The sequence below is a fragment of the Protomyctophum parallelum genome (genome assembly GCF_964188405.1).
Source record: "Protomyctophum parallelum genome assembly, chromosome: 12".
In the NCBI taxonomy this organism is placed as follows: domain Eukaryota; kingdom Metazoa; phylum Chordata; class Actinopteri; order Myctophiformes; family Myctophidae; genus Protomyctophum; species Protomyctophum parallelum.
In genome coordinates this window covers 50776712-50790768 of record NC_139712.1, presented here as the reverse complement: position 1 = coordinate 50790768, position 14057 = coordinate 50776712, and the positions used below count along the sequence as shown (strand labels likewise).

The 14057-nt window shown below is 42.5% G+C and overlaps 1 protein-coding gene across 1 annotated transcript in view; it reads right to left on the bottom strand.

Moving 5' to 3' along the window:
• Positions 1–9750, bottom strand: part of odad2 (outer dynein arm docking complex subunit 2) — a gene marked incomplete at its 5' end in the record, with an annotated part of 96255 nt that extends 86505 nt beyond the window's left edge. Inside the window, 6 exons of the mRNA XM_083777823.1 lie at positions 4621–4731; positions 6589–6725; positions 7516–7628; positions 8059–8260; positions 8932–9089; positions 9539–9750. Coding sequence (XP_083633949.1) covers positions 4621–4731; positions 6589–6725; positions 7516–7628; positions 8059–8260; positions 8932–9089; positions 9539–9750 — 933 coding nt within the window. The remainder of the gene's footprint in view (positions 1–4620; positions 4732–6588; positions 6726–7515; positions 7629–8058; positions 8261–8931; positions 9090–9538) is intronic.
• Positions 9751–14057: the final 4307 nt, after the last annotated feature.

Below are 14057 nucleotides of genomic sequence, written 5' to 3'. Positions count from 1 at the left end.
CGCTCTCTGTTAATTGGCTGAACAATATCAAAAGTTTATTGTTTCTCTACATTCCTCGAGGTTAAACCTTGCAGCTTGGCACGGACAAAGTAGAGCCTTTGTGTCACTGTTATTCGGCGATGATTTTTTTTTCTTCTTCTTTTTTTAAAGTTTTGAAGGTCTTTTTACCCAACTTTACAACCTGCATAAGAATGCCAACAAGACACATATGAATGGTTTGCAGGCAGGAACGTTATTTAATCACAGACACCTGTTCCGTAGAAAATAGCCTGGAACCGTCATAGGTTACCCCGAGCTCGGGTTCTATTATTATTATTTTCTTCATGGCAGGGGAAAAGAGTTAACATGGATTTCTATGGGTTGTTTTCACATATATAGACCAGAACCAAGCATGCCCAGTCAGTCTCTTTTCCAATGAATTAGCTTGTCATAAAACATGAAGTGACCTGCTGCTGGAAGGCCAGGCAGAACCACTCCACTCCAACACAACGGCACAATTGGGTTTTATTGAGGCATGATCCGACCTTATTCAATCCCATTATACTTGGAATGGACAAAGTCCATGAGCTGAAGCAGGACTAGAGGACGCAGTCCAGATTCTGTGGCATGCCACAGCGCCGGGCCGGGCCGGGCCCCATTACAGCGCCGGGCCCCATTACAGGTGGCTCTTTCTTCATAAGAACAAACTAAAGACCAGCAGACAGCCAGACAAAGGCCATGTTAAACAGAACTGACGCAGGCTGCTCTCCAAACATTTCTCAGCAACAAATATTTTTATAGTAGGCAATTTTCGGTCATTAGCGAGACTTATATCTTTCACTCGCTTTGTTTCCGTCCAAGCCTTCAGCTCAGGCACTAAAAAACCTGAACCTCCCAAATATTTACATGTGTTCGGGGGAAGACTTGAATCTAATTGCTTCAAAACCACACTGGTGGAAAATCAGCAGTGCAGCAAATTTTCATCGCTAAAATAGCTGTCAGTGACGAGACGCAAACAGCCGTCTGCTGAGTGATTATGACAGAGAAGCTGGCCATATTAATTTCAAAACCCGAATAACAAAACGTCTCGAGAGCAAAGGGAGAGGTGGGAGGGGGAGCCTGCTTCTCAGCGAGTGTGCGTCGCACATGCAAATACACAGCAATGTCCAATTTCCAATCACGCCACGATGTCAAAAGGAATCGACAACTAGCCAACAGAGAAGTTGAGCCTGCTTCCTCCCCGTGTCGCAGCCGTTCTCTCCCTCTGGCTGCCTCCGCATAGGTTTGATGGAGACTGTCTGATGCTATAAAATTCTCAAAAAGATATGCTTTCTCATGCTGGAAAACGAGTAGATATGTTTTGAAGATTAAGTGTTGTTATCTTTGGCCATTACCTGCTGTGCTCGGGCTCTCTGTGCGTTGCAATCAGAGAACTGGGCTGGAGCTGTTCTGGATCGTGTGACCTGACTTTCACTGCGATTGTTCACTCGCTAATTTACATGCTGGTCAAGCTGGTTCTCGACCTAAAGAGTGGCTGCAATTATATACAGTAATTACTGTCTCTATAATTTGGGATATCAAAGGCCCTTTGCACCCCAGGCTGTACGTGCTACTATCATCAGCCACACACAAAACACATTGAAAACACAGCATAGTTCTCTGAATCAGGCCCCTAAACACCTACCCGCAAATGTTTTTTGTGGCTTTCGCCTTTATTTTATATTTTTTATAGAGAGATAGACAGTAGGCTGACAGGAAATGGGGAGAAATATGGGGGGGGGTGACATGCACTAAAGGCTGTCGGGATCGGGAGTCGAACCCGCGGCACACTGCCAGACTGGGCTTACCAGTGGCCCGGGTCACCCATAGATTATTTCATTTAAAATGTAAGGGTTATATGACTTATATCTAGAGTTTACAAGATATGTTATATCTTATATTAAGATAATGTGCTCATCATTTTGTCAAATAAATTATTAATTCAACATGGGGGGGAAAAAGCATAAAAATGACAAATCTACTAGAACAGTCTTGGTCAAGTAGGACCAAACCTTCCAATGAATTGATTATCCAGTCATAAAAGGGTTCAACATGCAAAGCGTTTAAGAAAACGTTTTGTTTTCTAAATGGATAAGTGCATATAACACGCTGGACGTACATCCCCAGTTATGTTATGTTGGATATAACCAGGCCAACTTCAAAGGAGCAGAAGAGACAGAGAGAAGAAGACCTTGACATGATTTGTGTCTCAGCAAACTCATTCACAGCGGTTTTTACGGCCTCTGTTCATCATCTTTACATAGTTCTGCTCATGGCATCACTCTTCACACAGGAATCATAAAACATAAAAGCCTGGATGTGCTTCTTTTTTTTCCTCTCTTTCTTTTTATACACGCCTCAGGCTGGAAACACTCATCGGCTTAAACCATTCAGGCCTGACGTTGAAATAAAATAAAAAAACGTTTTCTAAATGACAATTTTCTGAAAGATGCGAGGCACATTTTAACGATTTTTCAAAAATAGCAGACCTACAAGTTCATAGCACGCCACTCGGTGGCACGCTATGAGCTTGTAGATCTGCTATGTTTCAATAGCTAAATTATAACAATGTTTTTAACAACAAAAGGGGTTCCCGCTCAAAATGGCTTAATAATGCCTTCATTTACCCTGCCACTCAAAGGCTTGGCTCGCTGTCACTATCACCTTCTGGAAAAAAGTCACACTGACCAACCACAATTTGACAGATATCGCCGAAGGTCTACTGTACGCCGCTGTGTTCTGTATACGAGCCCAGTATAATGTTATTTCAAAAACGGCTGAACAGAAATTGCTGCTATAAAGGCCACTTACAGCAGTAAATGTCCTGGCATTTTACATACAAGCGTACGGAAAATCCCTTATGGCAATTAGGGTCCAGTAAGCATTTTAGTTTTTTTGTTAAAAGATTTCTTTTGTCGCAAGCTTTTTGGTCCCAGGGGTTGCCTCACATGCCGAATAGTTCAGTGAACTCGTTTGGCCCTTTTCTCATTTAGAATAGTTGCTAAAAGTCATTTTGAAGAAAAAATACATCTCCTTAATGTCCACCCTGTTTTACAGCCGGGAATCCCATCACTCCAACAGATACTCTTATTTTTGGAGTGTCTCATTTTAACCGCAAGATGTGCAAAGTAAACAGTGCTTCATCATACATTTACATTTTGATTGGCAATTAAAATGATGAGTGGCCCCAAAAGAATGCAAATGGCACAATATAAGATCACAGCAGAGACCGATGGACGACCGATGTCAGGTTTTTGGGTCCAATACAGACTCCCAAGAATGTCCCTAGAACCATCAATTAATACCGGTGTTTTGACGATATTTTATTTAAAAAAAATTAAAAAAAGGATAGAAAAGAAGATTTGAAATCAATATGAAAAAGTTTTGAACATTGAACTTGTGAAAAAATAAATGCAAATATTAAAACAAATATATACTTATATACTTTGTTTAACCACTTATTAGGCCTAAAATCTAATCTTTTTTGAAAATGTTTGAAAACGAAAAATAGGGGGACACATCAACTGCATAATTGCCAATACCGATGTCGTCAAAATTGACGAAATGACCTTATTGGTCATGCTGTAACAGCATCTGCCTCTTCTGTCTACAGAGATGGTGGGAGAGCTGCATGGTGAGCAGCCACCCAAACAATGAGGGGCTTCAGACGTCTGATGAGCCTCATGTGATGATGCCACATTTTCCAACCAACATCAGCACGAGTGAGAGAGAAAAAAAAAAGCATTCTCATATTTTCAAAATGATGAACAGATTTTGGTGCACAGCTGGTAGCCATTATCGAGGTGATTTGTTATTTCATCAAATCACTTAAGCAGGAAACGGCACTACTGAATGAATCATGTGCATTTTCAATGTCTGCACATGCACCATGTGTGTGCGCGCACATGCGTGTGCTGTGCGCGCCGTCTCTACGGGGCTGTTTGACATTGTGTTAAACCAGGGCGCAGCATGCGGGACGCGTCACAGAGTTTTCAGCACAGTGACAAGCAGACACTAGCTCACTATAGCAAGAGGAGCGGCGCAGACACTGCCTTCAACATCCCAGCACACATGACTCACATACAGAGAATCAGTCAAATCAGGAGGAGGAGGAGGAGGAGGGCCCAGTTAACAGACAAAGAGGCACTTGAACGCACCCGGCTTGTATGCTTTTGTGGGGCAAAAAGTGTGCTTAACCACTTAAGCTCCATAAACTTCGCCATGCAGCGAACAGCGACGACAGCCAAAATACGAGCTCACAATTTGCCGCGTCACAACGCATTGTGATCTTGTAGATCTGCCATTTTGAAACATTTTTTTTGAACATTCCTAATGACATGCCCCAAAATAGGGATACCATGTTGAAACTGTTAAAAGTGTACATCTGTCGCTGCAATGAATTCTGCAATACCTTAGACCTTTTTTTAAATGTAATATTAAAGGAGCATTCAGTGATTTGGAAAAAAACCCTGGTCCGCCCCGGTAACAAGATGATGTGCACATGCACGCACTACAGTGGAGGAGGGTGACACGCGACAGGCTAACTAACAGCACGGCCAGTGCAAAGTGCAATATAAAAAGTATTATTATTATTATTATTACCTGCTCATTTATGTTCTCTGCAAAATAGGAGGACTTGCTCTTCAGGAGCGTCACCAGGTCTTTGTAGACGTCACTCGTTCGCTCGTAGGCGTTCTCCTCTCGTTTAATGCCCTGTGAAAACAATGTTGGGGAAAGGGGGGAAAAAGCCTCATTAATTTAATACTGTCTGTTTGAATAACTGAGGTTTGAAACTGCAGACTATCGATGGGCGGCCTAAAAAGGTCGGGAAGTCTAAACGCACTTAACCCATTCTGACCTGAGATCAGATTCACACGAGGTTTCCACATGGACACACACTGGTCTGATTAACCCATTCTGACCCGAGATCAGATTCTAAAAATGTCAGTCGTTCTTCGATTTTTCAAAAAATAGCAGACCTACAAGCTCGTATCGCGCCACTCGGTGGCGCGATATGAGCTTGTAGATCTGCTATTTTTCAATAGCTAAAGCATAACATGATGCCGGCACCAAAATGGGTGCCCGCCCGGTCAGAATGGGATAAAACAGCTTCATTATGGCTAAAACCTTCCTAATCTTTGGGGTTCGGTTTGCCTCAATGTCACCCATTGGGCAACACCCAGATATTTATAGTGTAGTATTTATTTTTTACCTAATAGCTGAACTATTTCCAGGTGAATAAATAAGACAGGAAATGTAGGGGCTTGTCACCAGAGGAAACCGAAGATTGAAAGGCAGACGTGGCATGCAAAACGTTCTCTTATGATTAATTGCACACAGATTGAGGTCCGTGAGTTGATGTGAACATTGAACAAAGGCTTCATGGGAATCAGTCCATATAACACAGATTGATAAATTTGCTTTTCATCGACACATAAGGTGGTTGCACACGACTGGACGCGTTTTTCGGAAAACCGATGGAGAAACGCAGCTTATAAATCCGAATTCGTTTATTTTTATTTATTTATTTTTTATTATTATTGTTTTTTTTTTTGTACATATTATTATTATTATTATTATTTGTTTGCATACTTCTATTAGTCTTCTATTATGTCTATGTATATTTGTATGTGCTTTTATTTCATATGGTGCAAGGTACCGGGGTTGTGGCTCTTTCAGAGCGGGAACTCTGGGGGGAGGGAAAAAAGGGGAAAAAATGTTCGAAAAATGTTGTATAATATCTTCGTGTGAACATTAATAAAAAAACTTTGATAAAAAAAAAAAAAAAAAATCCGAATTCGCACCCGGTGTGTGGAGACCTTTACTTAATCGCTTTATGCTCTATTTTACACTATCAAACTTTTTCAGAAATAGCAGATCTACAAGCTCACAACAATTTACGATTTAGAAATTCTAATTATCAGTGATATGAATGAAATAGTGTCATTTTACTCTTTATTAGGTATGCACAGTGACACCGCACAATTTACAGATGAAAGTATAAGAAATTGATTCATAATGGTCAAAAAGCATAGAAAGCACTAGTGCACTACTGTATAATAGTGCATAAGAAAGAAACATGCAGCATGCCAGCAGATAAGCGCGGCCGGAGGTATTATGTATTCAGGTCAGTCTGTCAGTACATCGTCATCCCTACAAATGACCCAATATCTCAGGAAACTCTCTTTCATGACCATCGGAAACAAATGATCCACTTGGACTCATGGATTAACCGACTAGAAGTAGCTGGTCAAAAATCAAGGTCATTATGACCTCACAAAATAAATTCCATCAAGGTCACTACATAGTACTACAACACTATACGAGTCTGGCCAGGAATGGATGTACACCGCAACTGGTTGGCGGAGGCATATACAACCGCAATGTGGTATTTTTATTTATTTTTTATTTTACAAGGGTTGGAACTTCTAAAAGAGATGAACTGGTCAATAAAACAGTTTGCCAACATTTAAAGTACTGTATCTAAAACATAAGTCATATGGAGGGAAGACTCATTCATGTTAACGGTACATACAGTAGTGCACTGTGGCCCTATCTTGTCAGTCTTACCCTATTCAAGAAGACCCCGGCTGTGCTACAGGTGATGGAGAGGCTCTCGGTGTCACGAGGCTCAATCACAAGGTAACATATCTCATGGTGCACCTGCCTCCAGGGAGGGCTGCGACAGCCATTGGAAAACTGGTAGTCTATATGGAAAGAGAACACACCCGGACAGCCCGGGAAGAAATACTACAACAGGCTCTGTAATCAATATGTATAGCAGTGCAGTGAAATCAGGTCAGGTCACATCACCATTTTTCCCCCCCGAAGAAAGAAGGAGAAAAGGGGGGGGGGGGGGGGGGGAGTAAATTTCCATGGATTCAAAGAGTACAGCATCACAAAAGGAGAAATCATCGCAAATGCCGGAGCTGCCAAGTCGCATGACAGATCACTCCGCACGGCGCAGGTCTGAGAGATGGACCCAGGTTAGTCTTGATTTGACTCCCTTTTATAAATCATCTGCCGAGGAACCAGGGCCACATCACGACACCGCCATAATTTAAGGCCGCCTGGTATTGCAGAGTTGAAGCGTATTTGCATAGAAGGTTTCAATTTACCCGTAGCAATATTATATGGGGGGACATATTTTTCAAAGGCCGCATTTTATCACTTTATCACGTGTGGGGGATGGCCCTCTCACGGATGTTTATTGGTGCTGCAAATATGCAGCACCGAGGCATGCACAGTAAATAAATTGTCGAAAGTCTCAGTAAACTGAAGTCTGACAGATATAATGACTTCCATGTTTTTTTGCAGAGGGATGCGTGGGTTTGGGGAAATGTGGGGACGGGGGGGACGGGGGTGACGGGGGTTTGGGGGGTGCAGTAGGTTGAAACACAGACGTCTTATATTTTGGAACATCCAGTATTAGCCCCTAATAGCAAATGGCTTCCCCCTCGGCAACGCATGGTGGAACGTGGCGGCGTAAATTCAAACCTGATGTGTATCGAACAGACTTCAACAGCCTCCTCTTCTCCCCCTCCTCGCCGCAGAAACATTTCAGCAGCTCCACTTCATCGTTCACCGCCGTCGGGCTCAGCGTTACATCCCTGTCGTATGAATGTAATGAAATGGGCAAAACAAAAGAAACCAAAACAAACAAGGAAATTCATCTCATTCATTTGTGGGTTCTGTCTCTAAAAAAACCGCCTGGCTGTTCTAATCCAAAGCAGGGTGCCATGGTGGATGGTGGTTAACCCATTCTGACCGGGCACCCATTTTGGTGTCGGCATCATGTTATGCTTTAGCTATTTAAAAATAGCAGATCTACAAGCTCATATCGCGCCACCGAGTGGCGCGATACGAGCTTGTAGGTCTGCTATTTTTTTTTAATCGAAGAGCAACTGACATTTTTAGAATCTGATCTCAGGTCAGAATGGGGTTAATCAGACCAGTGTGTGTCCGGCGGAAACCTCGTATGAATCTGATCTCAGGTCAGAATGTGTTCATATTTGGAGGAAGGTACAGTGCTACACTCACGGTGGTATCTGTTTGAGGGACATGCCGAGCAGCTGGTTGTCCAGGTCCTGCAGCAAGAGGAACAGTTTAACGCTGAGCTCAGAGTCCCCCGCCTCGTTCACGGCCTTCACGTTGTCCACCAGACCCAGCGTGGAGGTGTCCTCCGCCTCCAGGACGCTGGCGAAGCTGGCATCCAGAATCTTGATCACAGGGTCTCTATTTTCTGAGCCGGGATAATGAAATCGGTGAGACTCTATATGTAGCCTCTGTGTTTTCAGGTTACAATGGTGGGTATACTTTACAGCGGTATTTCTAACATTGTCGATACAGGGCCCATAATATTATTGGAGGGCCTTCACCCTCGCCCTCACGTGAAAGAGCTCTGGTGTGATTTAATGAGGCCGGGTCCCACAAAAAGGCTCTCAGTTCTCTGACTAAATGTAACCCATTTAGGTCTGCCCAAGAGCCTCTGTTACACAGAGGGCCAATATGCTTTTTTTAAACTGTCTCCTGCCAGTGTGTGCAGGAGACAACAACGTGCATAGTCTGAGTATCTCAAACAAACTTAACAATCTTATACAACACCCCTCCCTTGGCAATGGAAATAAAATAGGGTATGTTTTACAGTCTTCTCCTTCTATCCCTTTGGCAGACTATAAACATCTACTGTATCATGGTATCACCATCACCATATCTGGTTTTGGCACTTGGCCCTCCCACAACAAATGTATCTGTAAAGTATTACAAACATTATCTGTTGGCAGTGTAATTGGATAGAAGTAGAAGATAACAAGGAGTTATGGGTTATGGAACTATGCTGGCGGCTGGACTACTTAGGATGCAAATGGTATTCACATCTCATCCTGTGGTTGCCATGCTCGTACTGTACAGTACCTTCCAGACAAGCTCGAACCTCCTTCAGCTTCTTATCGGGTGACAGCTGAACCAGTTTAGAGAGCTGGCCAAAGCAACGCACAGAAATAGTTGGAGGCGAGAGCCGCAGCAAGGGAAGTCCGCTGCCGTCCTTCTCGTGGGACTGTACGGTCGTGTCACTAAGGAGGAAAGAAAACTACATTTCTTTAGAACTTCATTGATACCAACGTCATCAAACCTACAGGCTGACATAGCCAAAATAATGAGAACTATTAAATTGCTCTAATTATCTTTTTGTTGAATCATTTCTGTCATTGCGGCCCATTCTGTTCATCAGCCAGGCTTGCACATTGGAGAAATGGAGTCTGTGTTTGGCATTTTGTGGCCTTGCTGCTTGCGGCTATGAGGTGAAAAGCTCAACCACAAGCTGAAATTAGCGGAAGAGAACCTTGCCACGGAGTGGGCTAGAAAGAATGCGTCAAGTCTCTGCTGAAGTTGAAAAACAAATTAATATAGAGCCAGGACACTTATGTGGAGGTAAAACAGATCTGGACACCACTGGTGACAGCATATCCTGCAGAGAGAGACACATAATCCTGGAGGCTGCCTGGCTCATGATTAGACTAACCTGATGTCATAGTCTGTTTTGAAATCAGAAGCCTCCGTGGTGGTGCTCCACTGCAGTGGCTCTTTGAACACATGCTTTGCCTCCTGTGGGTGTTTAGAGCTGAAGTGCTCCACGAAGCTCAGGATCTCTTTCAGCAGGGTCTCGTTGATAGGTGTGATTTCCAGCTTGTTGCCAGCGGTCCACTGGACTGCTCTGGTCAGCGACGCTCCCATGACATCTGCTGCAACACACTGACATTTCAACACTAGGGAAACATTCTGTAGGCGATTTTGTATTAAATGCATCCTGCTATAACTTACTTTGTATTCATTATCACTATAGCCCGGCCCCTATATAGCACTTTGAGATACAGTGCATTGTGAGCTTGTAGTTAAGTTGGGTCATTTTTTTTAAAGGTTTGGACATTTTTTTTAATGTTTTTCTATAATGATGATGACATGCCCCTTAATTAAGGGACGCCAGTGTGAAAGTGAATGGGACAAAAAGTACCAACAACATTACAGGACATTTCGATTGATTTGAAAAGGAAACCGCAATTTTATGCCAGCTCTGTGCAAATTGGTTCTGGCTAAAAAACAATGGGAAGTTATAAAGTGTTGTCAAATAATCGACATTCCGTTTTACTGCATTGCTTTATAAAATAAACATTCTTGAACTTATCTATAGCTGCAATAATTATGCATCCTGACTTCTGTTTACATGGCTGTCATTTTGGATAAGAGGCCTACGGCAAAAAATCAAGCAACGCATGATATGAGCCAGGTGCAGATGATGCATTGATTAGACAATCAGCGGTCTGTTGAAAAAAATAACAATAATTAAGCTATCATTAAAATAAAACCACGTTACCATTAAAGCTGTACGGAAGCAGATGGTTATACGTTTGTTCTAGTCATTTAGTGATTATATATGCATTCTCTTTTAGTTGTTTAAAACAAATGTTTGGGGACAAGTCCGTTTCACAACAATTAATGACATATGGCTTCCCTGCCGAAATAAATCAATCTTGAACGTCACTAGAAGAACCACCACATGTGTAAAGACAACATATAAAATATATATTGCACACTTACCCAAAGTTAAGTTACTTCTTTCTCGTGTGAGATGTTTGCAGTAGCATACAGCATTACAGCCTGTTAGTTAGCCGTATGGTTGGTTACTATAGAAACCCCCCCCCCCACCTCGCAACAGCAAACCTGTTGCCATGACGACACGCCTCAGTCGCAGCCAAACATTACAGAGACTCAGAAGGATCAAAATAGACCAAAACGCAAACGCATTATGGGGGATAAAGCAAAAGCAAAATCGACTCATCGGTTTTTTTTATCACCTTATATATTGTATCAGTCTGATACAGATACAATATAAGGTGATAAAGAAAAGACGGACAACTTTTTAGGTTCATGTTTAAAGGGACACTTCACCCTTTTTGTAAAAAGATATATGTTAATGACGTTTAGAAGCTTTAGAACACTTTCCTGGGGGTCTTTATGTATGTAATATGTGGTTTTAGATATTATAGATTGTAGCAGTGTCTCTGATGTCATGGACACTGGGCTCACTTCCTTCCTGGACTACATGTTGTCTCAGTAGGACAGCCATCCCCCTATCCACAAGGAGGAGCAGTGCACCAAAGAATTATGGGAATTGTAGTCCAGGAAGGTAGTGAGACCAGTGTCCATGACATCAGAGACAACAGGCTCACTGCTACAATCTAAAATATCTAAAACCACATATTACACACATAAAGACCCCCAGGAAAGTGTTCTAAAGCTTCTAAACGTCATTAACATATACTTTTTTGCAAAAAGGGTGAAGTGTCCCTTTAAGGTTGAATAGAGAAAGTAAAAGATGAGTGTTATTTATTTTTATTTTATTTTCATTTGCTGCCTTCTTTCGTTTTAGTGATTTTAGCAATTTCTTTTTTTAATTTATATTTTTTGTCCCACGATTTTGTAACCCATTTTTCACCCCTGTGTCAATCATCCTGTGATGTGATCCTGGCCTCTACACACCCTCCGCCAACCTAGGGAGAGCAACGGACTTAACTCATGCTTCCTTCATGCTTGAGTGTCCAAGTTGCTCCTTTACACCTGACAGGGGGGAGTTTCCCTGGTTGGACGTAGCGCGTGGAAGGAGCACGTTATTCCAACCAGTTCCTTTCCCCTCCATCAGGCGTCCCGGCTGGCCAGGGGGAGGCAGTTTAGAGACCAGGATTACTGCATGTTTTTGTGAGGGTGCCTACCCTAGGGGACACGGGGAGAACATGCAAACTCCACACAGAAAGGCCCTTTCGCCAACCCCACCTTCGGGTATGGGCACTGATGACGCGGAGGAGGAAACACGCCGCCAGCACCCACAGCGCCCCGAGCGGGAATCGAACCCAGGACCTTCTAGCTGTGAGGCGACAGCACTACCAACTGTGCCACCGTGCCCCCTGAATTTTTTAGCAATTTTAGCAATTTCTGAGGGGGTGGGGGCATTCAAACATGGGGCTAATTTAAATATGTATTTGTACTACATTTTATAGCAATTTCTTTCTGGGACTATAGACCCCAAGAAATTACATCTGGCCACAAAAGATGACAGCATCTGAATGTGAATTAAGGAGAAGAATTAACACTCACCTTTTACTTTCTCTAATAACAACCTAAAACATGAACCTTGGTTGAAAAAAACAAAAGTTGTCCTTTAAGCTCAATTGCCCAAATTAAATGTGCAGGAATGCATTTGTATTTTGTATTGCTTTTCTATAATTTAATATATAATATTGCCTATTTCTATTTTTAATTAACAGTGAAAGATCAACTGAATATGGCTGTGTGCCAGTGTGTGCAGGAGACAACAACTTGCATAGTCTGAGTATCTCAAAATGTCAAATAAAATGTTATAATAACCAAATTGCTGTATATGCTCTGAGCGTCCACAACCACATATTTGAGAGCCTATTTCCTCTGACTACTGGTTTGGCAGTGATTTGGGGACAAACATTGGCTAGTGAAAACAGTCTATTTGGGTTAGGATGTTCTCAGTTTAGACACAGCAAATAAGTTCACTCAGTTCAAAGTTAATCAGTCTTGAGACTCTTTGGACATCTAATTTAGGAACGTATTCTGAGAAATGTCCTTGATGGAGGGAAGTTAAGGCAAGTAACAAATCGTCTCACATGTAAATGTCATCATTGAAAGTCATATACTGGCAATCTTAAGATGAGGTTAAAATACTATAAACTGTAGGCCTACAGTGTGTACATTTTCCTAGATGTGAAATATGGTTCTATCAGAGGGTTTGTGATGGATGTGGGGGAAATCCATGTCTCTGCTTTTGATATCCCTTCTTTTCCTTTTGGGATATATTTCTGTCAGATAATATCACAATTACTGTAAATGTGTTTTTTATTATTAAAATGTACATCAATGATCAATTCTGGCATCCCTATTTTGGGAACATTTTCAACATTTTTGTCAAATATTTTCAAAAAGTTTGTAAAAAGAATTGTGATGCATTGTGAGGTTGTAGATCTGCTATTTTCGCCGTTTGTCATAATGACAGGAGTTAAGCAACGCAATCAAATAAACTGCTTATGACAGCAGCCATTATTATCCTATTCAGGAAGATGCCACTGGAGAAGAAGCAGACGGCTGAAGCAGTCTTTAGACGCTGCACACTCAGAGCAGTCGCATGCAGACGCAGTCAAGCCTGTCAGGAGTCGTCCTCTCAGAGAGTAAATGGGGCGAGTCTCCAAAAGAAAGATAACTCGAACCAATTCTAGACCCTCAGCAATGGCGGTGAGCTCAAGCGTGCTCCCCAGACACATAATTTATAACTGGAGTGCAGCAGACATGTTTTCATTCGATTTGAATAAACCCCCGTCTTCTTCATCCTGACTAAAAAGAATGGCAGGGCAATTTGTGCAAATCAAACCCCTGCTCCGATTCTCATTGCCTGCCTGTTGCCTGTCCCCATGACTGACTGGTATCATGACAACACACACTGTGTACTCCCAAAGCAAATAAGCACAGCAGGTGGAACGGTTTTGTCTTCTGAGCTGTCAGGATTCGGAGGAGAGCTGGCCTGCATGTAAATCAATCAGCATGGGAGCCTCGGGAGGAGGGGGAGGCCGCGGCAGCAGCAGCATGCAGCAGCAGCAGCTCATCTTTAGAACGAAAGAGAGATCATTCTGGAAGATGTTGTTGTTACAGCGCTGAATTTATGAGTTTCACTCTCCCTCCAGGTATTTCATTTGGAACGATGATGATGGCCCGTCTAAAATTAGGAAGCAACGAGGATCCACGTATAGTCGCATGCAGCGTTTGCGTGTGGGTTGGTGTGTGGGGTCTGCCTGTGCAGTAAGAATAAGAAAAAAGTCTAGAGAGTGGGTGACCAAGTGAAACAGGGAAGGAAGAAAGAAAGCACAGGATAAATGAGGGTCTTAATATATAACCCTGGGTCTCATTAGTGGAGCCAAATTGCCGTTCGTTAAAATGACATAAATGAAACGGCCTGGCAGGCTGGGGTC